Raw genomic sequence first — 26,321 nt, 5'->3', positions numbered from 1 at the left:
TGAGTATGAGTTTTTATTATCAGATTTTTATGCTTCTTCCAGGCTGCCACTTATCTTAAAAATGTAAACAGGATACTTTTAGCAAAATAAGATGGTTACAGACAAATGGTAATAAGCAACAATGGAATGTAACCGGGGCAATTTCCTACCTGCCAAAAATATAATTAAAAGTGAATACAAGATCAAAGTTGAGCCTTGTTCCTGTATCACAGTAAAAACAGATAACTCATCACTTTGTAGTCTAATTTTTCACTTTTACTCAGTTTTTAAAATAGTACTAAAATCATTTGAATTTAGAACTAATTAAAAGCATTATGCTACTTTCAAATTTAATGGAAAATTCATTTGTAGGAAAAAGGATATAAATTAGGGTTTTTTTTTTTTTTCTGTCTTTTTGAGACAGAGTCTCTCTATGCAGTTCAGGCTGGCATTGGGCTCACTTTGTAGCCCAGGCTGGCTTTGAACTTGCAACAATCCTCCTGCTTCAGCCTCCTGAGTGCTGGGATTATAGGCGTGAGCCATCATACCCGGCTAGTTTTTTAATGTATAAAAACTGTAATATTAGAAATTTCTAGCCCCAAATGGGCAAACAGTCCTATATACTACTGTGAACTTGGGAAAAACTGTGACTATTGTCATGAACCGGTTTCAAAGATGCTACAATTTTTAACGTGTTTTAAGAATTACAGGCTAGAAAAACGAAGCCCTGTCACTTAACCATCATGTTGAAGATCATTTCGCAGGTCAGATCTTCTTCCAGGGATCCACTTCCGGCTGTGGCTTCTTCGTGGTCCATGGGAGCCGCTTCGCCCTGGAACTGCTCCTCCTCCACGGTGGCTTTTTGGGAAGAAGACACAACGGAAGCAAGTTTAGAAGAAAGTTAGAAAAAAATTGAGAAACTCTGAAGACATTGCAGTTCAATTAGGCTCACGGTTTCAAGGGGTTGAGTCCAGTGAGCGTGTCAGAAAAGAATATTCTAATGTTAATCATTCGCTCTGAGCCAGAGCATGTCAGCCTCCGCACTAGGGACAGCTGGAGCCAGGGAGTCCTCTCCGGGTACACTGTGGGCACTGCAGGATAAGAGCGGCTTCCCTGCCACGAGATGTCAGAAGCACCCTCCTCCTCAGCTGTGACAACCAAATCTGTCCCCAGACAGTGCCACCTATGGGTGATGGTAGCTCCCAGCCACAAAGCACTACTTGAGTGGAAGCAAATCTGCTGGACCCACGTCGTGGCTAAGCTGCTCACCCTGTCTTACTTCAGCACCTCCAGAGCCACAACGCTGAAAAAGAAAGAGCCAGACACTCTCAGGACACCTCTCCCCTCTGCCATCAACACAGACCGAGGACTTCCTCTGGGTCACGTGTCCTGCTAGGCACGCACGGACCCGGCCGCCCCCTGCTCAAAGGCCAGCAGCTTACAGTGCAGTCAGCACGATGGAAAGAGTTTAAAAACACATGCCGCACCCGCCTGTACCTGGTCCTCCACTCATTTTTCCAAATTACTTCCCGAGAACACTGCAGCCTCACACTCGAGGATACTGTTACCCAGGAGAGCTCGGCCGGAAGAAGAACTTCTGCCTGTGCTTTTCTGGAGCACGTGAAGCGGGCAGACCCAGTTCTCATGAGCGAACATCAACACTTCAATTCACAAACATGGTGCCCCGGCCGGCAGGAACTTGCACGGCTGTGTTAAAGGATGGATGCAAAGGGTAGAGGGAGGTGAAGTTCTGGATCCCTGGGGTCACCGAGACCGTGACAAGCAGATAAACTGTGCTTGCTGATGACATCGGCCAAGCTGTTGCTGAATTCGCACACGGCCTGGGACAAGACCATGTGAACGGGAGAAGGTTTCCGTAGGTCCACGCAGGAGCTTGCGCTTCCTTCCCCTTCTGCAATGTGACGGCTCAAAGCCAGCACACGCTGGGCACCCACCTGGCCTCAGTGATGTGTGCAGAGCAAGTCTAGGTAAGGGGAGGAGACGAGCATCAGGGCCGCTTTAAAACTGCCCTGGTGAACCTCGGCCTGGGTCCAGGGTGCGCCCCCGGCACTCAGCCCAACTCAGGACGAACGAGGAAGTGGCTCCTTCCCATAGTGCCCAGGACTTGGGAGCGGGTGGGGAGCGGTTCCTGTCCCCAGCCATCTCCACACCCAAAAATCACCGACTTCTGAAAGTTGTCCCAAATCCTTCCACAAGCCAGGGAAGGCTACTTTTAAGGTTTTACTCGATTAAAAAGAAAAAACCCAAGCAACTCCTGAAACAACACTGCATTTAGGTGCAGAGAAGGGAGAGACCTGGAAGTGTCCTTTAAGTCTCAGCTATGGGGCAGTGGCACACGTCCGTGAGACAGGACCTGCCCTGAACGCGAGAGCAGGGTCTAGGGACCCGGCCTCAAGCTCTCTGCTGTGATGGTCAAAGGACCGAGAGCTGGGTTTTACTCCGTCTTTCCCAGCAGAGGACTGAGTTTATTACTCACTCGCTTGTCCATCAAGTGACAAATCCACAAAGCTCACACCAGCGCCAGAAGCAGGGTACTGGGGGCTCTCTAAGGGCCAGGGGGCCTTATGGGACAGCACCGTCCGGGCAGGAGCCAGCGCCGAGTGAAAAGTCACATGAGAGAGGAGAGGGCAGTGCTGGGGTGCCGTGGCGGGGGGCAGAACCAAGACCTCCGGACCTGTGGGTGTGCAGGAGACCCCAGGTGAGGCTGGGGCGACCCAGCAGGGCTGAAGCCGGACAGGGAGAAGGGGTGGGGAGGGCAGACGGGTGGCGGGGGGGCCTCTCAGGGGCCTGGTCTTTGCAACACTGGGTGGCCGAGGAAGGGGATGCTGCTGGTGGCTGGAGGGCCTGGCTGTGGCATTTCAAAGATTTCTGTGTGGCTCTGGAGGCTGCCCAGGGTCAGGGTAGAGGGGGTGGGCACAGCCTGCAGGGGGGCTGACATGTCGGGGGCGGGGTGACAGGGCGCTCGGAGCCCAGGGCTGGGTGGGCCGAGATGGCGAGGGCACACAGCCCGGACCCAGCTGACGCCACGGAGGGGTGTGGGCGTGACTGCAGGCCCGCGCGGCGGGGGCACAGCCTAGGACCCCGGGGCACAGCGGAAGCCGACCACGGGGAGAGGCGCTGCGGCGGGTGACGGGGCTGAAGCGGGGAGGAGCAGGGGCAGCCACTGTGGCCGGGAGATGCCAGGACAGGCCGCGGCGGGTGGAGGGAAAGGTCAGCGGGTGTCGTGACCGGGAGCTCCGGGGACCCGGGGTGGCTGACTGGGGCAGAAAGTGGGAGGGAGAGGGAGGCGAGTTCAGGCTGAACCGAGGCCAGCACAGGACCCAGGAGGAGCGGATACCGAGTGAAGGGTCTATTACTCCCAGACTCGGAGTTCAAGCTGGCAGGAAAGCACAGGCGGAGGGGCCGAGCTGAGCTCTGGGAGAGGAGGAGGCGCTGCTGAGGAGGGAGGGGTCCGGGGCCAGCAGCTCTCCAGGGCCCTCCGGCCACAGGACATCCAAGGACCCTGCGGTTCTAGAGCCGAGTCAGAGCGAGGCTGGATGCGGCCCGACAGTGGGCAGCACGGAGCTGACGGAGGAGCCCGGGACCCCGGCAAGGATGGGGGACACCGGTGGGCTCCTCCACTGGGGTCCCTAGGCCCCCACCGCCGCTTGCTGGGAAGCAATGGCAGAAGCTGCGTTCACCCTGCGGGACTGGGGTGCGGGAGACCCTTGTTCCTCTCCACTCAGTTCGGTCCTTTTTACGAGGGCCACTGCACAGGGCTGCAGTCAGCGCAGAGGAGGGGGCATGGCAGCCCTTGGGGAATAACAAAGAGGGTGCTGTGGAAACCGGAAGTGGGCTCCACCCTGCCAAGTGCCCACGGAGCTGAGGAGGGTCCCCGACCAGGGACCCCTTAACGGGCCCCTCCCAGGCTCCCCGGCCAGGCGGGTCCTCGTGGGGCAGTGGGAGTGAGGTGAAGGGCCCGGAACAGCCGAAGATCAATGTCCTCAGAGGAGACACAGAGCACACAAGGAGCCACGTGGGGCAGAGGCAGAGAGCAGAGTGAGAAGTCCGCACCAAGGGGGCCGGCAGCCGCCAGAAGCCCAAGGGGCAGCTGCGCCAGGAGGGAACAGCCCCGCCGACCGTCGGTGTAGGAGCTGGGGAGGCGCACACTCTGCCGTTCTAAGCCAGGGACTCGCTGTGTGAACCCCGAGTAGGAGGGGCCGGGTGCCTCCGTCGCCCAGCCAGGTGAGCACAGCCCTCAAGGACCCACATGATGGGGCTGCACCCTGAGGCTACACTGACTTCCCCTTCCTCCCCACTGTGACCCCAAGAGGGCGCCGGGGAGCCACTCTGCCCTCTGGGCATCAAGCCTGAAGCTGCCAGAAGCAGCAAGGAGCTGTCTGCCCACCTGCTTCCAGGTGTGGCGCGCGGGTGCCTCACCGACCGGCGGACACACAGGGTTTCTGCGTGTCGCCTCACACCGACCTCAGTGCCCAGGAACACTTGCAACAAGAAAACCCTTGCTGAACAAATTGGTTTAAAATGAGGTACCGTCATCCTCTCCAGCTGCTCTGGAGGCTTCCTGCTTCCTCTTTCTCGTCCGTCTTCCTTTTCCCGAAGGAGACGATGTCCCTGGTGCCGAGTCACACTTCTTCAAGTGTCTGTGCACGGTGCTCTGGGGGGGAGAGGACACAGCACGCGTGATGAGTGACCGCTCCCCGGATGCGGCTACAGGCAGGCTTCCAAAAAGCAGCAGGTGACGTACACCTGCGAGGGTCTCGACAACAAAGACGACACTTTCAAGGTGACCCTTCCTAGCCGAAAGCTAGTTTTACTCTGAATAACAGAAATCCGTGAGAATACAACATTTGATTTTCTAGAGCGCTCCTATCTGCTAACGCGAAAACTGATGTTAAACCAGAAACTTGGGGTTTCAATCAATATTAGGGCTCTAAAAGGCCGTGCACATGGGACTGTCCTGCGAGCTCCTCTGCAGAGCGTCTGACTGTGGATGACACAGGTGGCCGCTTTTAAAACTGTACACGACACTCAGAATCAGGACACTTCCTGCTAGTGACATTGAGTCAAGCCTGCTAGGGACATCTTATTAACGGAAACTTATGATAACTTAGAATCAGCTAGAAAATTTTCACTATTTGAAAGTTCACGTGCAAAAGTGAAATCCCAGCAGTGTGTGTCTGAATATGCTGATTATACCCAGCAGCCCACTTAACTGCACTCTGACTTTAGCCCGTGCTTTGAGGACTGTCCTGGTTTGTGGGCGAACAGCAGGGCTGGCGGGGGGGTGCGGTGGGAGCTTACTGGTCACGTAACCGCCCATCTTGGCTACAGAGTTGGCAAATTACGGCCAGGGGAGCCCATCCAGCCTTTCCGCCTCCTGGCAGCACGGCCGACCCGTTTGTCTATGGCCGCTCTGGTGGACAAGGGCAGATGGAAGGTGTGGCGGGAGCTGTGTGTTCTAAGCCATGGACGGTGTTTGCTCTTGGGCCTTTTGCGGGAAGAGTTTGCTAACCCCTGGTTCACAAGACAGTGGCGTGAGCTAAGTGCTCTGGACAGCCAGGGCCTCCTCTGAGAATGTGAGAAAAGCCACGGTTCCTCCTCCTCCAGCGCAGCGCACAGATCAGCACACGACCTGCCTGTGGGGCCAGGATGCTGACAGCCACGCGGCGCTGACGTCACCTCTGCATCAACACAGGCACCCGCGAGCACGCCTGCACGCCACTCCAGCCTTCGAAAAATCCATACCCCGGGTAAACAAATGTGACACATCCCTGGGCCAAAAGAAACCTGGCTCCAGAGTGGAGGGGCCCCACCCCAAGTCCTGGTCAGGTCCCCCTGGGGAAGACAGGGTCTGGTTTGGTGCCACTCTGGTGCGAATACACGCTGTGGCCAGTACGTGTCAATGGACACACATCTGGCTAATTTACTTTCTAAAGATCAGGTTGGATGCAAGTGGATAGATAGGCTTTCTTTTATCTCTCAACAGCTCTGTGCAGATATAGTTCATATACTATGCGAGTCATCCATTTACAATGTGTGGTTTTTAGTTTATTCATAAGATCAGGCAGGCAATATCACAATGGACTTTAGAACATTTCACTCCCCCGCAAAGAACTCCATCCCCACTAGTAGCCAAGCCCCAACCTGTCACCGTGAATTTGCCTGTCCTGGGTATGTCACTAACAGATCATATGACGTGTGGCTTTCTGTGGTCCTTTTCAGGGCTGGGTACTATTCCACTGTAAGGACAGGCTCTGTGTTACCTAGCTATGCAAATGTCTAATGAACACTGCTATGAACACTGCTATGAACAAATGCTATGAACACTGCTATATTCGGTCTCCTGTGCTTGTGGGTGTCCAGTTCTCAGGGGCATACATCTAGGCGTGGCACTACGGGGTCTCATGGTGACTCCAAGGTTAAACCTTTTGAACCTGCCACTCCTCAAGACGGTGTCTCTATGTTAATCCTACCCACAGCAGTGAGGACCCCGGCCCCCCACCTTCAGCCTCCCGTGACTGCTGGTTGTCCCATGGCTCGGATGTGCACTGCTCCTGTGGCCCAGGCAGGAGGTCATCTTCTCCTGAACTTCTTGTTGTCTCTGCCTTCTTGGGACAAATGTCTCTGTAGGTATTTTTAATTGGGTTCTGCCTGTTTTTAACTGGGTAACTGTCTAATTATTCTTGAGCTGTAAGAGTTCTTTGCACATTCTAGATATGGGTCTGATATGCTTTATCATAAACAGTTAAGTTAGACCAAAGTCAACAGGCAGTCAGACAGGCCCAGGTGCCTCCAGGGAGTTGGCTCCAGAGATGAGAACACCTCACAGCTGCGGCTGGAGGTGCCTCTGAAGAAGGCCAAGCCCCGAGATTAAAGTTACAATGGCCAGACTTGCACATTTCCCTACAGGATGAGTGGAATTTGAGATTATATTGTAACTGGTACCACGTACTCCATTATATCCAGGTAAACATCAGTCACCCAGTTGGGTGAGCAGAGCATCTCGACTCATTCCTTTCTCCCAAATGCCTTTGTTTTTTCCCTGTATCCTTGCTACATGACCCGCTTCCCTACTGGATCAATATTAGCTAAATGGCCAACCTTCTAACCTTATTGGTTGATTGTAGTTTGACCCAAGTTGCTCCTGCCTCATGATTCTGTACCCACCCAGTGATTCTGCTCTATGAAACATTCTTAAGACACGACCTCAGTGGCAACCCACCTTCGGGTCCCCTCCTGCCTCTCAGGAGCTACCTCGGTCAATGACCTTTCCTACTCTTAACCTCCACTGTCCCTTAGAATTCAGTCTTCCACTTCGGGGAACACAAACTCGGAGCATCTGATGCGTAGCAGATTGGGAGTTACGTTTTCTCCTGTATCGGGCTTTCTTAAATGGAAGAAAAGTTTCAAGCCTGTATGTTCTGAGGGACAGTGCGGTGCTGGCTCAGCCTTCGCTTTCTTGCATCTTGTACCAAAGAGCAGTTTCTACTCGAGAACTCTACTCCTAGGGCGATACTAGCTTGACGCGGTGCCTCTGTACCACTGTCACCGCTTTTCTTTGAAATTTTGTGTGAACAGGGTTAATATTCCAGACTGCTTCTACACCGCCACCCAGAAAGACACAACTACCCTCATGTTTTTCTTTTAAGAAAAATGCTAACGTTTCCCCCGTAAAACCAAAGTTCAAAAGTTCTAAAACTGGGCTGGAGCACCTAGTGTCGAGGGTGGTTTTGAAATGTCCACAGACTCGCTGACACTCGTGCTTTCCAGAAGGACCTCATGCCCCCTCCTGAGCACATGCTGGCCTTGGGGTTCATCTCTAACTGATGGAGGCTGAACGTAAGGCTCGGCGGCAGAAGGCATGGGGGCCTCCTCCTGTCACTTGCTCTGAGCCTCGAGGACACGCAGACAGCCTGGTGCAGAGGGCCAGCGGCAGGGACAGAGTTGAGGAAATATTTGAAAATCACATTGCTTCTATAAGGAAGCCTAAATCTATGGGAACAAGCTGAAAATACTACACTTAGGAGCAAAGGTCCTTTAAGGAGTCTATGGACTCCCCAGAGCTACTGGCGAGATCTGGGGTGCACGTTGTCTGTCCTCTTTCAGGGGCGGGGAGATCACACATTCCTAAGTCTCTGAATTTGCTAATTCCAAAAACTAACAGGCCTGTCCCTAAGAGCAACAGGGGCATCTGAAGCCCCGGCCAGGCTCTCCCAGCCCACTCTGCCGCTCCTCTGGACGGGTCTGCGGCGGCAGAGGGGCGTCAGCGACTCACCCAGCTCGAGAAGCCCCGGCCGCACACGGGGCATTCGTGAACGGCTGGGCTGATATCCAAATCGTGGTGTTTCTTGACATGCGCGTCCAGAAGTGTCTTCTGCCGGAAGTGCTTGGGGCAGGCCGAGCAGGCAAAGGGCTTCTCTCCAGTGTGGGTGCGGACGTGGACGACCAGGTGCCGCTCCTGCGAGGGCAGGGAGGAGAACAGCTCGGCTGGTGAAGGATGTTTCTCAGCGTGAGATGTTATTTATTGTACGGTACTTTTTCCTAACCGAAGATGACTGCACTATTAAGCACAAGTACTGCAAATGCACTCCCAAAGGGCACCGTAAATCTCTCCCGAGTGGTGGGGACACGCCTGCACATGGTGCTGCAGTCAGGTTATGAAGTTCTCATAATTAATGAGACGCTGGCTCTCTCCTCCCTTGGGGGACGTCCTCTTGGGCGGGGGTGGGGTGGGTGTGACACGTGTCATACTAGCGTCTCAGATACAATCATTTGCAGTTCCCTGAGCTGGCCAAGGGCCGAGGGAACTTGCCAACTTAAAAATGGAATGGGCAGAATTTGCATTCAGTGGACAGGGAATCGAAATACTTTTCCTTATACTTTCTCACACAGTATACCGAGCTTAGGACTGCACTGGTAAGATACTGGTGAAAATGATTTTTCTTAGCAAAGAAACCACCCAAAATTTTAAAAGTAAGATTTAAATAACTTGGCAAATCAGGGCAACAATAGGTATAAAATCACCCAAGAACATACATAGGGTGTTTCAGTTAACATGCGGGGACCAGGCTAAGGAAACGCAGGTCACTTCTGCGGCACCATTGACAACGTAATTGATGGTCCTCCCTCCAAGCTTCCCTTCCAACTCCTGGAATAGGCACTCCCCTCTCACGGACGCATTCCCGTCCTCCTCCCTGTCCCCTCCCTGGTCCCCACTGGGACCACGACCTCGACCGCACGCTGCCTGCTCTCTGTCCTCCAAACAGTTCGAAGCCTCGGCAGAGTCCTCCCCAGATCTTTGCTACATTCGAGGAAGCTCTCAGTTTCACAGATCTGGCCCGGGGCCTCATCCTGCTGCTCCGGATCTCCCCAGAGCATCTCCACTCAGAGCGTTTGCTGCCTGCAGCCCCTCTGTGGAACACAGTGTGCTGAGGTCCCCACCTTCGGGGACCCGGGATGAAGGGATCACCAGAGCACACAGCGCTCCAGGACACCTCAGGGTCTCCCCTCTCAACTCCAGAGAGCGCCTGCTTACGTGGGCAACGTGTATTTGTATTTAATGTGCTAGAGGTGCAAACGGAGAAATCTAAAAACATTTTTAAAGTTAAAAAAGCGTTATCAATACTCTGTATTTACAAATAAGCCAAATGACATGTTAACAAAATTCTGAAAGATGTATTATCTATGTTTCAAAACAAACAACAAATCAAACGTCTCTCTTTAACAGTTCAAGTTGCCAGTTAAGGCATACGCTGCAGCAGTCGGGACACACATATATGCAAAGCTATTCATTACTTATCTGAAACTTAATTTAACTGCCCTGGGTTTATTTACTAAGTCTGACAACCCTATTACAAGATTCCAGGTGGAACCCTATCTCCGTTTCTACCCTCTTTCTGCACGGGGTACTGAAGTATCTGAGGAAAACCTGGACTCACAGACACGCAGTTCTAAAAGGAAACAGACTTTAATAGTTTTTTTCTTCCCAGATAATTATGGTCATCATTCTTTCTATTACCCCGAAACTCAACAGGTGGCAATTTCCTAAAATTTGGTTGCACTGTGGAATCTGAAACTAGGCCATTCAGCTTCCTGTTCTCCCTTATGTGAAAATCCATTTGTCTGTCTTGTACTTTGAGTGGATTTCCACTCAGGCACAGTTCCGTAATGCCATGGATTGGTCGTTTGGAAAATATCTTTCCTGGGCTGTGGAGGTTCTGTAAACACTGACACACTTCATTACATGGTATTAAAAGCCCCAATCTCATCAGAAATGTCATTAAGGATCAGAAAGCTAGAAGGCTCGGAACGGTGAATACAAATTTTCCAAAAGCCTGATTTTCTCTTGAAAAATGACAGTCTGTCATCCATCACTAGTAACACGTCTCCCTTGGAAGGACAGGGTTTCGTCGTTCACTGTCATGAAAGCGCCTGCCAGATGCCCCCAAACTGTGTGAGCAGGGCTGCTCTGCCCTGCCGTGGGGAGCCGCTGGCAGGGTGGGGAAGTGACTTTTCCTCCTGAGAGCCTGCGGGCTCTGGGGGCTCCTGTGGCACACACAGGGTGTTATGGCTTGTCTGTAGACGTCCCCTGCAAAACCTCCTGTGCTCACAGCTGAGGCTTCTGGGTGTGGAGTGACTGGATCACGGGCCTGTGACACTGGATGAGTTCACTGATGGGTGTGATGCTGGGAGGGGAAGCCTCGTGGAGAGAGGGCGTCGCTGTGGGCGTGGCCTGCAAGAGTATAGGTCCCTCCTCCTCCCTTGATCCCAGCCCTGCTTCCTGCCTGCATGCGCTGTCTCTCCTGGGCCAGGCCCCTGCCACGCCTTGGAGCCAGCCTGCTGTGGACTGAAACCTCTACCCACTGGGAGCCGGAATAAACCCTCCTCCTTTACTCCTTTACTCTGTGGGTGCTGGGTGTTTTGTCCCAGCAATGAGAAAGTAACTAAGACACAGAGTATTAAAAAGAAAGTATTTAAAAGGCTGAGACTTAAGAACACCAATGAGTTTCAGTGTTTGCCAAGAATGTTCTTAAAGGGACAGCCCTTGGTTTTGGGGCCAGCACACGAAGGTGAAGACTACAGCGGCCACCAGTCCTGCTGGGTGGGAGTCACTGCTTCTCTCCGTGCCCAGGCCACACCGCTGCCGACACCAAGTGCAAAAGTCAACACAGCCCGAAGGGCACAGGATGCCTTGGCATTATCACAGCAGTGGTTTGGGTGGTGTGCGGCCCGGACGGGTCCTGAGGACCTCAAGGGTCTGCACACGCTCTACCAGCTGCTGCCTCGGACGGCTGGCTGCTGGCTGAGCTGTGCATGCGGGTCCGGCGAAGCACGACCCCTCCAGGATTCCTCGAGGGCGCACAGCCCGCTGCCCTCCCCGCCTCCCGAGCCCCGGCGCGCCACCTCTGCCAGGGCACACACCTGCTTGCTGGCATAGCTGCAGTGCGGGCACTTGAACCGCTTCTCGTTCTTGTGGGTCTTCTGGTGCTGCACCAGCGCGTAGCGCTCATGGAAGGCGGCGGGGCAGTAGCGGCACCGTATCTCGGTGGCGTGGTACGTGTGCAGGTTTCGCACATGCACACCTGGAAAGGAGGGGGCAGCACAGGTGAGAAGACCACGTTTGCTACCAGGCAGGCCCCGAGCATGGCTCCCATCCTCCCGCTGGGGTCGGGAGGGTGGTCCTGTGTGCTGACGGATATTCAGAGGCAGCCCTGAACCTCTGCCCACAGGGCTCCAGCAGCACCCCTGCCAGGGTGACAGTCTAACGCCCCCCACCACTGGACCTCATTTTAAAAGTGTAAGGTTAAAGTCACACAAGGCCGGTCACATAGCCAAGCCCTCTGAGAAGCTGACCATGGGGAAGGCGGATTGTAGAACGATTCACAGAACAAAGATGCGTTTGAGCGAAGAAATGCCCGGATGTTCCTCTGGGAGCCAGGGCACTGTCCTCACAGCCCACTTGATCTGGGGCGGCCTAGAGCTGCATGATGGAGGGACACCTTGCGGTTCCTGCCCTGACATCTCAAGAGCACAGTCTTTCACGGTAAGAGGGAGGCGGACCAGGCACCCAACAGGGCCACTGCAGTGGCGTGGCAGGCTCATGTGATACGAACTATTACTCTGAGGCGCTGTCACACGTCTCACAGCCTTTCTGGGCAACTGGCTTGCGATCCCTGGTCCTACCACGTCCCGCCTGGCAGTGTTTTGTGGCCTGCTGGTAACCATGGCAACACGGACAGAACAAAAGACTTGTCAAGCACCTTTACCCTTTCACAAATAATTTCAAAACGATTTGCCTTGTCTCTGAAATAACTGGTGAGTGAGGGTTAACTGGTGAGCTTTAGTCTCTGTGAGTATATTTTAAGCACCACGATGTCATACATTTTTGGAAAGAAAGAAAAAAAGACCCCCCAAAGGGAGACCTAGGAGTCCGGAAACAAATCCTTCAGGTTCCCCGGCTCCCTCTTCTCTGCCCACATGAATCCTCTCCCGTCCTATGGTGGCCCCAAGTCACTGGGGCCCGCCTCAGGACCAAGACCTTATCTTCAGAGAGACCAGGTCTTGGTTCCTACTTGTACCCTCAGCCCCCAGCAGAGTGCGAGACGCCCTGGCCGAGATGCCAGTGCCCAGGGGGCATCAACCAAGTGGGAAGGCAAAACCCAGCAGCCTCCTAGCACCCAGTGGCGGGCCTCTCAGGCAAGTTGCTGCTTCTGAGCCCCAGCACCCTCATCTGTGAGAATGGGCCCAATATGCACCAAGATAATATCCTGAAAGTACTTTTGAACTCAAACGTCCATGAGATCTCACAGGTGTAGGGACCGGCCCAGGTCAGGACCAGCGGCGAGACTGCATTTATTGGGTATGGCCACCAGAGGGTGCCATAGGACCTCTGCAAGAAAACTCACTCTGGAGTTGCGGGGACCTGAAAGCAGCCAGCCTGCCAAGAGCGCCAACAGGGGAGCCGGGCAGAGCTGTGGAACCCGACACTCACGCAGGTCGCTCTTCCTTGCGATGAGGGTGTCACAGTGGGGACACTGGTACTTGGGCACGTTCTCGCTGTGCTTCTGAAGGATGTGCATCTTCATGGTCCCGCTCTGGGTGAACCGGGCGTGGCAGATGTGGCATTCATACGGCTTCTCACCTGCACACAAGCACGAAACGCCCTTCTTGAGCGTGGCCCCCCTCCGGCTCCGACACCTGCGGCGGGGAGCTTTGCTCCACCCAACCCCTTCCTTGGAGGCTTAGGGCCCCAACTGGCAGGGGGCACCCAAGTCTGGCCAGATAGCAGATGCCCTGCACTGCTGTGTGCAGCGACCCGCACACGCGGCCTCCCGGCCTCCTGACGCTCCTTGGTTCTGGCTGCGCACAGTTCCCACCCTAGGGGCCTGGGAGGGTCGGAGACGTGCATATGCACACGCGTCCTCTTTACACAACACAGCGGCAGCACACTTGTTACCGAACCGGCATATTTTGCTGCATGCTTGGCTTTATTTATTTATTTAGGTACCAGGAATCGAACTCAGGACCTCACACTTGCCAGGTGGGTGCAGCACCACTGAGCTAAATCCCTGGCCCCTCGGATTTAACCCTGGGGGATGAATTAAGAAGCGGACTTCTCAACGCCTAACACCCTACGGGAACTAGTACTTTACGGTGACCTGCTCGCCGCAATGGGCACAGCGCTGTGTTTACGTCATCCTGAGTGCTAGTGAAGAAAAAGTACAGAGCTAAGGCCCTGGGTCAAAAGGCACACGGGAACCGACACGCGTACTTTACTTCCGCCACACAAGAGCGACCTCCATGAGCTGGGACACTTTCGAAAGCACAGGGAGGACGGTACCCACCTGAGTGTGTGCGCATGTGGCGCTTGAGCTTGTAGGTGTCCTTGCTAGCGTAGCTGCAGAGCAGGCACTGGAAGGGACGCTCGCCCGTGTGTGAGCGGACGTGACGCTTCAACTTGCTGGCCTGGGACAGACAAAGGGGACAGTTACGCCAGCAGGAACTTCAAAGCAGGGGGCCCGCAAGAGTTAGCTTCACGGAAGAGCCTTAAGTTAATCAGGTTCTGACACTGGGGCATGCACCCTTGCTGAAAAACATGAGAACGTCGTGACTGTTGGTAGTCTGTGTGGGTGACTGTTCCGCATTTGATAGGCACAAGCTCTTCTGGGGGAGAGAAAGTGCAGTGTGGAGAGATTGCGGCATTCTGCTTCGCTGTGTAAAGGAAAGACGGAAATCTCGCTGTCCAAGGCCACATGGCTTCATATTCATGTCCAAGGCCACACACGCCGAGCGAGATCACAAAGTCCAGGAGGACTGTTTTCCCGTCAAGGGAGAACCTCAAGCCAGGAGATGTGCAGTGCGTGCGCTTCACCGTCACAAGCCCCGCGGGCCCCGGGCCCCAAGGGTGTGCGGGTGGCACGGGCTGTCCTTGATGTGAGCTCCTACGCTGCATGTCCGGGCTTTCTTTAGAAGAACTAAGTTTTAAGTAGGAGAAAATAATTCTGATTTGATTAATTACCCACCCCAGGCAATTAGTTAAATAGCAAACGCCTTCTGCAAACACGCCGTAGCTGCTCGCTGTGAGCCCTTATCTGTGTGTAGCCGGAAACCCACGGTGGCCTCCACTTGGGGGCCGCAGGTGTCCAGAAGCCCCAGTAGTTCTGCCGCGATCTAGGAGAGACCACGCTCAGTCTGCTTGCCCAGCGTCAAACACCAGGCACCGATCCGAAGACCATTCAAGACCGGAAGCCTCAGAATGGAAAGCGAGATCCAGATTTTTAGAAGAAAAGCAAATGCCTTTGAGTGTTTTAGGAAGTAAAGCAACAAGCATTTTAAATGACAGCATAGAAGGTGTGAGCAGGACAGGTGGCCTGACTGGTCTTAGAACGCTGAGAATAGTGTCTCTGGAGAGGAGACAAGGAGCTCCAAGCGCTCAGAAACTGGGTGTGTCTGACAGATTCCAGGCAAGGTCTGGTGCCAGGCAGGATCAGTACGCCCGGTCTTAACGCAGAGTAGCAGGCACAGTGCAGAAGCTGTGCCGATGCAGGGAGACACAAGTGGCGGGGACCTGGGGCCCAGCTCACCGACCTAGGCTGCACCGGGCTACACACAAGAGGTCTGCTCCTGGCTCGGGGTCCTGGGACACCTTTGTTCTCTAAAGCTGCCGCCTCGTGTCCTTGGGCTACCAAAACAACCTTTAACTTAGAGGAGAGACAGACTCTTAAATATAGCAATCGCAGGGAAAAAAAACCCTCTTGGAATCAAATTGTGACCCTGTGTGTGAAATTCCCTGCTTTATGAAATGTGGTTGCGGCATTGCTATATTTAAACCTCAGTCGCTGTGCCCTTTACCTCAGTCCCATTGGAGGGCAGCGGCTGTCCCTCCCCAACTGGGCTCACACCCAGGACCGAGCTTTTCTCTTAACACCAAGCAGAGCCCCTCAAACTGCGCCAGCGCTGCAAAGTAAACATCAGAGGCTGCCTTTGATTTACGCAGGGCACCGCTGGACCTGTTAGGAGGCACAAGGCGGGCAGCCAAGCAGAAATGGCCATGGCGCAGAACTGAAGTCTGCGAAGAGTCATCTCTCTAAGTTAAGGGTAGAAATGGGGAGCTGGGGATGTGGCACAGCGGCACGGCGATTGTCTAGCAAGTCCCTGGGTTTGATCCCCAGCACTGGAAAAAAAAAAAAGGCCTGAAATGGCTATCAGGATGCTTTGTATCTGACCAAGTGCTACTGAGACAGGCTCAGAATTTCTGGCAAAAGTTCCTACCTGATCTGTGTCCCACATTTGAGAAGATCCATTTTGACTCTGTGGCGCTGAGCACGACAGAAATACCATACAGACTCTTACGGCTGTGTCTACATGTCCCCCCAAAGCCTCACTCGGCCATAGGTGGGGCTTTCTCAGAGGTGGCTGGACCTACAGTGTGTGACTCATTCCTGGTGCAATGCCGAGATGAAGGGTGTGTGATTACTAAATCAGTCCGCTGATTGGATTGGCACCACCCTAATCTTAGTGCCCTGGATACAATACGAGGGACAGGAAGAGGCTTGTCTTGTCCCTTGCTTGCTTTTGCTGTCTTCTGCCTCCCATGAACCGTTTCTCCTCTGCAATGCCCCTCTGCCATGCCACCTGCCTTGAGGCCAGCCACCTATGGACTGAAACCTCTACAAACTGTGAGCCGAATAACCTTTCCCTCCCTTAACCTGGGGATGCTGACTATTTTGTCTCAGCAACGAGAAAAAGTGACGAAGATATAGACCTTCTCAGCAAATCCTAGAAGTACTTCTCGACCACAAGTAATTGGATTTGTAATACGTACATCTTTAAAAATTATTTTCACTAAGTCATCAAAGGAAGAAAAGGAATCTAGTTTTCTATTTGCAATTTAGAAGCAAAACCTGTTTGACAGAGCGCTCTCCTGGCAGTGCAGCCCTGACAGCGAAGTCTTACGCGGCTGTCAGGACCTCCGGGGTGCAGAGGACTTACTTCCACGCTCGCATACGCGCACATGGAGCACTTGAACGGCTTCTCGTGAGTGTGTTTGTAGCGCCTGTGCCGGACAAGCTCTCCACTGGTGACAAACGCCATGTCGCAGTCCGCACACTTATGAGGCCTGGTTCCTGTAAAATCACATGATAAATACATATACACACACACACACACACACATATATATATATATTTTTTTAGTGGTGCTGGAGATAAAACTCAAGACCTCACCAGTGCAAGTTCTATACCATCTACCTATATTCCCCAGCCTAATTTATACTTTTAAGACAAGATTTAACCATGTCCAAGGATTTTATACCTTTTCATTTATACCCAGTCTCCAAATACTTTAAAACTAACAGGCTCGGCCTGGGATGTAGCTCAGTGTCCCAAGCACCTGCCTGGTAAGTGCAAGGTCCTGAGTTCGATTCCCAGTACCAATAAAATAAAATAAAATAAAACAAAATAAAGAGGCTCATTAAACCATAAGTACCACGAACATATGTGAGACCCAGAACATTCAATGCTTTTAACTGAAATTCCAGAAATAAAAGGAAAAATTAGAAGTGGAAACAATACATGATTGTTAGTCATCACCATTCCTGTTGGAGGATCAGACCCACGGTGCCACGTGAGAGCCTATGTGGGCTGTGCTTTTCACCATGCTGAAGTTTAATCTATAAATTAGAGATTAAACAACAGCGACAACCGACAGTCACTGTTGGGATTGACAAAAATTAAGAGATTAACAAAAACTAGAAATAGAACAGTACTAACGATGCATTACAATGCAAGTTATCTAAAACTTTAAGAGTAGATCATCTCTGGAATTTCCCATGTAATCTTTGCCAACTGCGTAAACACAGGTGACTGAAGCCTGCAAAGCAAAGCTTCGGATGGGACGCGGGGCTGTGTTTAATGCAGAAGCAGCGGACTCACTCATCACGCAGCCCGACCCTGCACTCCAGGGAAACTGCCCCAGGCCAGCTCACCCGTGTGGGTGTTGATGTGGTTCCGCAGGAGGGTGACGGTGCGGAAAGTCCTGAGGCACAGGTGGCACATATGGGGCTTCTCGCTGGTGTGGATTCTCATGTGGCGATTCAAGCTGGAGATTCTCGAAGAGGTGAACATGCAGATGTCGCAGCGGTAGGTTTGTTTCGTTCCTACAGGAAGAAGACACAGAATTTGTAAGAGTAAAAAAATCATCCTTTCACTGTTCAAGTTCTATTTCAACACTGGAGAGTAACTTGGACCCTTTCAGGGCACAGTGTGGAATCTCGGCAGGACACCGCTGCGTCGACAAGCCGCTCGAACACTTCAGGACGTGGTGCCCCCGGGTGAAGGGTACAAGCCGAGTGGAGTAGGTACTGGGCTCATTCTTTCTGCAGAGAAGAACGCATCCTCCACCCAGCCAGGAGATCACAACAGTGCTGTCCAAACCCAGAGCCAGGGCTGGGGTGGGGCTCGGCGTCAGAACACCGCCTAGCATGCTCAAAGCCCCCGCTTTGATTTCCATCATTTGGGGAAAAAAGTTCTTGATAGCCATATGTGACTATCTAAATTTGGGTCTGAAATAATTAACATTTTTTGTAAAAAATTAAAAATACTGTTTCTTTGTTGTAAGCTACGGTTCCACTGCCCCAAAGCCACCTATGGCTAGGAGTTAGTGTTCTAGGCAGTGTGAATACTAACATTTCCTCACCGCAGGAGAGTCTGTGGAACAGTGCCAGGCCAGCATGTGCAGAGGTGAAAACATCTCCCTCAGGCCGACGGCTGCATTTTTTTTTTTTTTTTTTTTTTTTTCTCCGGTACCGGGAACCGAACTCACGACCTTGCGCTTGCCAGGCAGGCGCTTTGCCGCTGAGCTAAATCCCCAGCCCCTCTACAGGGTCTCTGGTCAAGGTAGGTTTTGACCATTACTGATTGGCGGAAATTAATATTCTTCATCCCTCACAGAACTCCACGCTTTACCCCATGCTTCAAAGAACCTCCACAGATACCACTAAAAATGAGCTCTGGGTGAACAAGCAAGTTGTTAAGGCAAGAACCAGCAAAAAAAAAAAAAAAGAGAAAAAAAATCCAAAAACTCAGAACCACAAACTTCAGATGTCAGAATTATTAAGCGCAGAATATAGCTGTGCTGTTAGTCAAAATAGTAGAGTAAGAAACTCCAAAAAGCCATCCCTCTATAAGAGCAATGAAAAGACCGGGAAAAACTGTCAGAATCAATTTTGGGGGGAGCACTGGAAACTAATCAAAAGCTTGCAGGAACCAGAGGAGCACTTAAAAATGTCTGGCTGATTCTCAGTAAATAAAGAGCTCGATGGAGTTTTAATGTGTTCTGGCTCAATTCCCCATTCCCCAGCTCAGTGCTTTCCTTGAAAGTAGCAGTTCAAATGCACAGTACCAGCACCGGAGAGAACGGAATGGAGCAAAACTCATTCACAAAAATTACAATTACGTTCTGTGACCTGAGAGGGGGCTCACTGCAAGGCCAATTCAAAGACTTCACCTTTATCTACCTTGCCTGGCATTCACCCAGTGCAAAAAAGGCTACCTGGGGTGAAGGGGAGGATGTTTTTTGGAAAGCATTTCTAAGCAATGGTTAATAAGAGAACAGACAACAGAAAGCTTTGAAGGAAAGGCTGAGGAGTAGGGTACATGTTTTACCATGTTCTAACACACTCCTAGGAATACAGAAGGCCACACACAGACCCAGGGCTTATGCACCACGTTCAAAAGCTTTATGTGCTCAATTCTGGCTGACTTTGAGGCTCCCAGGAAGCAGGAAGTGAAGGCTAAGGCAGAGCCGTCAACTGCCTGAGCGAGCACTGGGAAGGCCAGGCCCTGACAAATATACAGAGCTCCTCAGCAAGTGTTGAAGAGACTTTTTGGGTTTCAGGTGTTGAGGCATATCTTTGTCCAATCACTAGCAGGGATTTCAGTGGCTATGCAAAGCGATGAATACAGACTTTACAAAGTTAGTTCAGAAAAGTTACCAACCAAACAACAAATACAATACATAGCAAGAAACAAATGAGGGGAGAAGAAGAATCTGATTTACAGTCACTTGAGTACCAGGTTTCAAGCGTCCATTTTTCAGTCAAAAGAAAAGTTGCAAGACGTGTCCAGAAACAAGAAAATATGATGACCCACACATGAAAGAAAATACAAAGAAACTGTACCTGAGAAGTCCAGGAACTGGATGTATATACCAAAGATTTTGAATGAAGAATCTTAAGTATGTCCAAAGGCCCAAGTAAATTATATGTAAAGAACCTTGGAAATGATGCTTTACCATTTAAAAATAGAAATTCTGGAATCAAAAAGTGCAGTAAGTGAAATTAAAAATTCACAAAAGGGTTCAGTGGAGAGCTATCAGAAAGAATGAAGAATCAGTCAATTTGAAGATAGAGCAATGAAGACCATTTAGTTTGAAGAATGGAAAGAAAAAAGGATGGAGGAAAAGAAGCACAGCCAGAAATGCCAGTTCAGCATCACTAAGCATACAGTATGTGTACAATGAGAGTCCCAGAAGGGGAGTGTGGGGAAGGAGTGTGTCTGGAGAGATAACTGCCCAAATAATGCTTAATATAATGAAAAAATCATCTGCACATCCAAAAGCTTAATAAATTACAAATAGGGTTTACAGAGACCCACATTAAAACACAAAGTCAAACCACCAAGTGTCAGAGAGGGAATCCTGAGAGCAGCAGAAGGAAGAGACCCATCATACACACAGGAGACTCTGTAAGACTGAAGGCTGAATTATCCCAGAAAACCAAAGAGGCCAGCAGGCAGCGCAATGACACATTCAAAATCCTGAAAGGAAAAAGTCTGTTAAGTGAGAACCCTATGTTAGGCAAAACTGTCCTTTGAAAATGAAAGATAAATTAAGACATTCAAAGAGAAATAAAAACTGAACAGCCTACCCTTGGGAGACTTGTGCTATGAAAAATACTAAAGAGATTCATATAGATTAAAATTAAGGGGCACTAGTTAGTAACTCAAATCCACACAAAAAGATAAAGAATGATAAAGGTAACTACATGGGTAAATATAAAGGGCAGAATTCATAAATTTACCTATAAATCATTTTTCCTATTTAATTTAAAAGATAACAGCGTAAGATAATACTTACACATTTATGCTGAAGGGGACAGAATGTATAAAGATTACTCTGTGACAGTAACAACAGAAAGGGGGTGAGAATGAAATTATATAGGAGCCAAAATTTTAAAATATAACAAATTGGCGTTAATCTAAACTAGTAGGTTACACACTGAGATGTTAGATACAATTCTAAGGGCAGCCAAACATATAACTCAGAAACATATATTTAAATAAACACCACACTAGAGAAAAGTTATGGGTGAAATAAAGTAATAACGGAAGAACTGAGGAATAAAAATAGCATGACACTTAAAAAATAAAAACAAGGAAATAAATCCTTCCTTATCAGAAGTAGATTAAACTCTACAATTAAAAGGCAGAGAGAGATTTTCAGAAAAGACAAAAAACATGATCTACCTATCTGCTTTCTACACGACCTACTTTAGATTCACAGACACAAATGGGAGGAAAGTACGTAGATGTGAAGAATAACCAAAGACAGGCTTCAGAATGGTACCTTGGTTCATGAACTTCCTTCTTTCCACAATTCTTGTTGCAAATCAAATTGGATGAGAACTGAATCAAATCTCCCCAGTTCTTGTCCAGTTTGGTTTGGGACCAGAATCGTGGAATGAATGAAGTTCGTGACCTGAGGCACGCTGTACTAGTGTCAAGACAGATACAGACTTCAAGACAAAAGCTGTTATAAGGGACAAAAAGGATACTGTATGATGACAAGAAGGTCCATCTATCATAACTAAGATGATTATAAACATATATGCACTTAATAACACAGTTCCAAAATACCTAAAGCAAAAACTGACACAACTGAAGATGCAAACAGGTAAGTCAATAATGGAGACTTCGATACTGCACTTTAAACATTTCCAACAACTAGACAGAAAATCAGCAAGGAAACAGAAAACTTCAACAATACCACAAGCCAAGGAGATATAATAGCTATCTAAAGAACACCCCCCGCCCAACAACAGAACATGCTTCACAGATGCATATGGAAGATTCTGTGGGACAGAACATACGTTAGGTCGCAAAACAAGTCTCAGTGCATCAAAACAAAACAAAACAAAACAAAACAAAAAAAAACCACCCAGAAATCATATAGAGTATGTTTTCTGGCCATAATGGAATAAAATTAGAAATCAATACCAAAGGAAATTTGGAAAATACATCCAAGTTAAGCAACATACTCTCAAATGACCTACGGGTCAAAGAAAAAAGTCACAGGAAAACTACAAAGTAATCAGAGATGAGTGGAAATGAAAACAAGAAACATCAAAAGTTGTGCAACGACCTAAATCAGTATTCACAAGGACATTTTCAGCTGTAAACACCTACATTAAAAAATAATATTTAGGATTAATAACTCTGCATTTTGATGAGCTAGAAAAGGGAAACAAATTTAAACTCAAAGTGAGTAGAAGGAAGGAAACAACAAAGATGAGGATGGAGATAAATAGAGAATAGAACAAATAAACAGAAACAAACAGTGGGTCATAATTTGATTTGACTGAGGTTCTTATAAAAGGAAAAGGGGAAATAGAGACACAGTGGTGTGTGGCATCTATAAGGCACAAGCTCAGCCTCCTATTCAAGCCAAGAAACCTAAATGAATGACTGAACACATGTGAAAGAAATGGGGTGGGACAGTATTGTCCCCTTCTAAATGGAGGCACCTCCCAACCTAGGCCACCTTCTGCTACAAGGAAGGAAATAATGCAGGTGCTGTCAAACAGGACTTTTAAAACAACGGGCCTGAACTTGAGATCATGGGAGTGCAATTTCTGAAGTACGTGGGAAACAATTTTTTTTGTCTGTTTATTGAGACAGGGCCTCACTATGTAGTTTTTAGACTGGTCTTGAGCTCACTATGTAGGCTACACTGGCCTCGAACTCACAGTGATCCTCCTGCCTCAGCCTCCCAAGTGCAGGGATTACAGGTATGAACCACTACACCTGGCTTAACCTTTTCTTAAAAGAAGCCAAACAAATAATTTTTGAGGATCAAATTCATCCTGTGGGCTCCTGGAATGCAATCTGTTTTCACACAACTTTTTTTGTTTTTGTTTTTTTTTTCTTCCGGCACCAGGAATCAAACTCACGACGTTGTGCTTGCCAGGCAAGCGCTTTACCGCTGAGCTAAATCCCCAGCCTCTCACACAACTTTAATAGTGCTTCACAATCCTCCCCACAGAGCAGGTCCTGTTCACCTCTTAGCACCCACCCACAGGGCTCTCCCATCTCAGGGCTGTCTAGGCCCATGTATAAAACATACACACCTCAGCCCACAGCACAAATCATTTCCTGCTGCTGGACCCATGACCTCCACTCTAAGGACTTTCTAGTTGACGTTCCTGGCTTCCAGCCCTCCTGCAGGAAGGATCCTCTGTTCAGGTGCTGAAGCCCTTGCTTGGACCTCTATGGGGTGAGGCTCATCTCCCCTCCTATACTTACTTACCCTCTTCAAATGCCCCCCTAACAGACACCAAGCCTCACGGTCCATTTCAACTGAGCTTTTAAAAATATTTGTGTGCAGAATGCAAAATCCTTTTGGACTTGACTCACAATACAGAGCAGTAGTTTAACTTTTTCCCCATTTCCTGACTTTTTGAAAGCAACTAAAAGTCAACTACATAAAACTTCAATTAGCATCACTTTCCCACAAAGAGAAACAATAGCTCCTGTGTTATGCAGGCTTTTAGGTAAGATGGACTGGCCTACCCTTTGTTTTTCTTTGTTTTTTTACAGAGCTGGTGTTTTCAATATTTGCTTGGCCTAGGGCAGGCTCTTCTATCTGTTCTTCCACGTTCAAGGTGGAAATGGTCAGAACAATTTCATCTCTTCCTCCATCTCCAGGCCACGCTTCCACGAGAAAGAACTGCCTTTCTGCTCTTTGAGCTCCTCCTTGTTCAGCCGCGGGCTGGTCCTTCTCCTGACCTTTCTCAAACTGAAAAACAAAGACGAACATTCAAGCAGACACAACAGTATTAATTACAATGTGATTAAACTCTTTGCTTTGAACGTTAGAATGCATAAATAAAAGCCAAGATTAAAGATCATGTATTGCAATCAAAACGCTTAAGCCGTAATTACTTAGGGTTTTGGTGGTGAAACTTAACTTTTTAAATAAACATGATGCACTTAAGAGTATTCACGTTAGCAAAGCTTTTCAAACTCTTTTAAACAAACAAAAAAAAAATCTCAGGATTTTCCTGGGGGGGGGGGTTTCTTTTTACAGTGTTTAATTTCAAGTTGCAAAACTTGAAATTAAATTATTATATTGCACAAAGGCAGAGTTTTAAAAAATTTTATTTTGTATGTGTGTGTGTGTGTGCGCGCGCGCGCGTGCGTGTAAGGGGCGGGTGATTCCAACCAGCTGTACCTTGGTCAATCCTGAGCTTTCAGGCAGGCTCCCTACTGGCTGAAGGTCTTCCCTGACCACCGCCAGGCTCTCCTCCAGCAGGTGGAACTGCACCCGCTCCAGCTCCTGCAGCGGGGATAGCTCCTCCTGGACACTGAGGGCCACGCACTGGGGCGCACCCTGCTGGGGCCCCTCCTCCAGCCACAGCAGCGAGGGCAGCCCGCCCTCAGCCTCCTGCATCTCCTGCACGTGCTCTGCGTCCAGCCAGCCTGTGCTCAGCAGCTCCAGGTCTCCCGAAGCCAACTGCACGGCCTGCAGGGTGAAGATGTGCTCGTGCCCCTCGGCGGGGGTCTCCACCAGCTCCAGCCTCTGTTCCAGAGGCAGGGCCTGCAGCGGCTCGTGGCTGTCTGCGGGCCCAGGCTCACCAGCGCTCTGCAGGTCATGCACTCTCGGGACCCTGTCCACCTCCTCCAGCCCCTTCTCCGGTATCACCGTCAGCTCTTTGATTCTTGTGAACTGCTCAGAGAGGGCGGAGAGCTCGGGGGCCGCCATGGTGAAGTGGCCTGAAGGAGAGAGAAGCGTGCAGTCTTGCGGGGCTCGGAGGGGCAGGCGGCTGCCGGGCTTCAGGGGTCGCCCACGCTGGGACAAGGCTCTGGCCTCGAAAGGCTCCGGGCCCTAATGGGTCAGACTGCAAGGCCCGGCCTCCGCTGTGCGCGCTGAGGCTGCAGCCGGCCGCTGCCCAAGAGTCTACAAGGCACAGCACCGGCCCGCGCAGGGTCGGTCCGGGAGCGCGCACACCGCATGCTAGCGGATCTGAGCCTAGTCATTTTTGGGGCCCATGCACACCACGTCTTGGGTGGGTTTCCACAGTGCACGAGTCTAGGTCTAGCACCGTGAAAGCAGGTGCACTCAGGCCTGGGGCCCTGCAGCGCACCCCCACGGGACCCTGCTGAGGCCCTCCGCGCGCTTTTGCTCCGCCGCTGCCGCTTCCCCCTTCCCAGGCTGTTCCCCCTTCTGCCCACGCGCAGGAATAGCCTGAGCAGGTGGGGAAATATTGAGTCCACCCCCCGGGTTCCCTCACCGTGGGAGGCGAGACCTTGCACCCACCCACGCCTCCCGCGTGGGCTCTGCCTCCACACGCCGGGCAGCAGCCTCTGCGGCTCCCGCCGCAAGGGTGAGCACAGTGCGCAGGCGCAGGGCGAGAAATAGGGCGGGGCTGGGAGAGGAGGCGGGAAAGTGGGGGTGGGGAGAGAGTGGGGGTTGGGGGAGGAGTGGGGGTTGGGGGAGAGAGTGGGAGTTGGGGGAAGAGAATGGGGGTTGGGGAGGACAGTGGGGGTTAGGGGGAGAGTGGAAGTGGGAGAAAGGAAAAGTAGAGGGATGTGGAAGGGGAGGTGAAGAAGGGTCCTGGAGGGGAAACAGAGTCCTGGAGAGATGATGGGAAGAGAAGTGGAGGTATCCTGTAGGGGGCACTGAGTCCTGAAGGGCGATGATGGATGGGGAGAGGGGAGGGCCTTGTAGGGGGCGCTGAGAATCTTGGAGGCCTGATTGGCAGGGAGGGGGTACAGGGCCCTGTAGGGGGCGCTGAGAATCCTGAGGGCGTGATTGACAGGGAGGTGGTAGAGAGGTCCTGTAGGGGGTACTGAGAATCCTGAGGGCGTGATTGACAGGGAGGTGGTAGAGAGGTCCTGTAGGGGGTGCTGAGAATCCTGAGGGCATGATTGACAGGGAGGGGGTGGAGGGGTCCTGTAGGGGGCGCTGAGAATCCTGGGCGACATGATTGACAGGGAGGGGCTGGAGGGGTCCTGTAGGGGGCGCTGAGAATTGTGGGGAACCATGATGGACAGAGAGGAGAGGGCCCCTGTAGGGGGCACTGAATGGTGGGGTGATCTACAGGCAGGGGAGTGCAGGGGCCCTACGGGGGGCGCTGAGAGTCAAGGCAGCTGAATGAAGACCAGAAGTGGGCATGGTGGGTGGCTAAGGGATCCGGGAGACAGGTGGCATGCAGGGCCATGACGTAAGCAGGGAGGTCGGCTGAAGGAGGACCTCCCCTCAGAACCCTGAGGGGAGCTGGCTGGGGGCTGGGGGATGCAGACCCATGGGGACACGTGGGGTGGAGGTGGGAAATGGAAGTCCATGGGAAGCTGGGGGCTGTGTTGGGCATTCATCCGGGTGAAGCCAGTGGTTGGTTGGGTGCTTGCCCAACTTGCCCAAAGCCCTGAGTTCCATCCCCAACACAAAAAATAGTGCATTTTATGTGTACTTCCCCTCAGTAAAGGGAAATTAATCATTTTGGTGGTCTCCAGAAAAATCCCCAACTAGATTAAAAAAAAAAAAAC

General features: G+C 51.0%; 1 protein-coding gene across 2 annotated transcripts; it reads right to left on the bottom strand.

Annotated features, from left to right (window-relative positions):
- Positions 1-488: 488 nt before the first annotated feature.
- Ctcfl (CCCTC-binding factor (zinc finger protein)-like) lies at positions 489-25,146 on the bottom strand. Of its 2 annotated transcripts, none has more exons than XM_005392251.1 (11): positions 25,067-25,146; positions 24,007-24,548; positions 23,346-23,571; positions 17,486-17,656; positions 16,492-16,625; positions 13,845-13,965; positions 12,992-13,141; positions 11,422-11,582; positions 8,276-8,458; positions 4,531-4,654; positions 489-837 (listed from the first exon to the last, which is right to left on the bottom strand). In XM_005392251.1, the coding sequence occupies exons 2-11, from the start codon at positions 24,535-24,537 to the stop codon at positions 710-712; spliced, it is 1,929 nt and encodes a 642-aa protein (XP_005392308.1). In that variant the 5' UTR covers positions 24,538-24,548; positions 25,067-25,146; the 3' UTR covers positions 489-709. The 2 variants fall into 2 exon arrangements, with proteins under 2 accessions (XP_005392308.1, XP_005392309.1); XM_005392252.1 differs by having other exon boundaries at positions 25,093-25,138.
- Positions 25,147-26,321: the final 1,175 nt, after the last annotated feature.

The sequence above is a fragment of the Chinchilla lanigera genome, unplaced genomic scaffold, assembly GCF_000276665.1.
Source record: "Chinchilla lanigera isolate Chin_1 unplaced genomic scaffold, ChiLan1.0 scaffold00044, whole genome shotgun sequence".
NCBI classification, from domain to species: Eukaryota; Metazoa; Chordata; class Mammalia; order Rodentia; family Chinchillidae; genus Chinchilla; species Chinchilla lanigera.
This window is presented reverse-complemented; position numbering and strand designations above follow the sequence as displayed.

What these genes read in the sequence shown, in the direction of transcription:
- Ctcfl (XM_005392251.1), bottom strand. Translation starts at nt 24,537, where the DNA reads ATGGCGGCCCCCGAGCTCTCCGCCCTCTCTGAGCAGTTCACAAGAATC. An exon ending in GCGCGTATGCGAGCGTGGAA is followed by an intron (nt 13,966 to 16,491) that starts GTAAGTCCTCTG and finishes TGTCTGTCCCAG; the next exon opens with GCCAGCAAGTTGAAGCGTCA. An exon ending in GCCGGGGCTTCTCGAGCTGG is followed by an intron (nt 4,655 to 8,275) that starts GTGAGTCGCTGA and finishes TCTCCCCCCCAG; the next exon opens with AGCACCGTGCACAGACACTT.